General features: G+C 61.1%; 1 protein-coding gene across 1 annotated transcript in view; it reads right to left on the bottom strand.

The window, feature by feature from the left end:
- The window catches only part of EI24 (etoposide induced 2.4), a gene marked incomplete at its 3' end in the record, with an annotated part of 1,090 nt that extends 887 nt beyond the window's left edge, over window positions 1-203 (bottom strand). Inside the window, exons 1-2 of the mRNA XM_010132703.1 lie at window positions 162-203; window positions 2-39 (exon numbers count right to left, since the gene is read on the bottom strand). Coding sequence (XP_010131005.1) covers window positions 2-39; window positions 162-203 — 80 coding nt within the window. The remainder of the gene's footprint in view (window position 1; window positions 40-161) is intronic.
- Window positions 204-388: the final 185 nt, after the last annotated feature.

Here is a 388-nt window from a genome sequence, read left to right as displayed (position 1 = left end):
GGAGATGGTGCAGATGCCCCAGATGGAGTCCTTGATCCCCTGCGGACACGGCGAGAGAGACCGGGGAGCTTGACAGACTGTCATGGAACGTGAGCCGTCCCACTTGAGCCGGTGGCCAGCGTGCCCCGAAGCTGACCAGGAGCCGAACGGCGGCGCCTCACCCTGACGAGGTCGTGAAGGAAGGTTTTCACGCCGTCTGCCATCTCGACTCCAGCATCACCTCCTGCTCCCAAACTATCAACTACGGGGAGAGGGGAAAAGCCGCCCCCAAACCTCTCTCATCCTGGAGGGATGGGAAACGGAGGGAGCCTGAGGAGAGAGAAAGCGCGGTGTTAACGGCGGCGCTCTGAGAGGGGTGAGTACAACCGAAATCATGACCTGGGGATTT

This window comes from Buceros rhinoceros, unplaced genomic scaffold, assembly GCF_000710305.1.
Source record: "Buceros rhinoceros silvestris isolate BGI_N320 unplaced genomic scaffold, ASM71030v1 scaffold45823, whole genome shotgun sequence".
Classification (NCBI taxonomy): domain Eukaryota; kingdom Metazoa; phylum Chordata; class Aves; order Bucerotiformes; family Bucerotidae; genus Buceros; species Buceros rhinoceros.
Note: the sequence above shows the minus strand (reverse complement) of the source record. Positions and strands in the feature narration are given on the sequence as shown.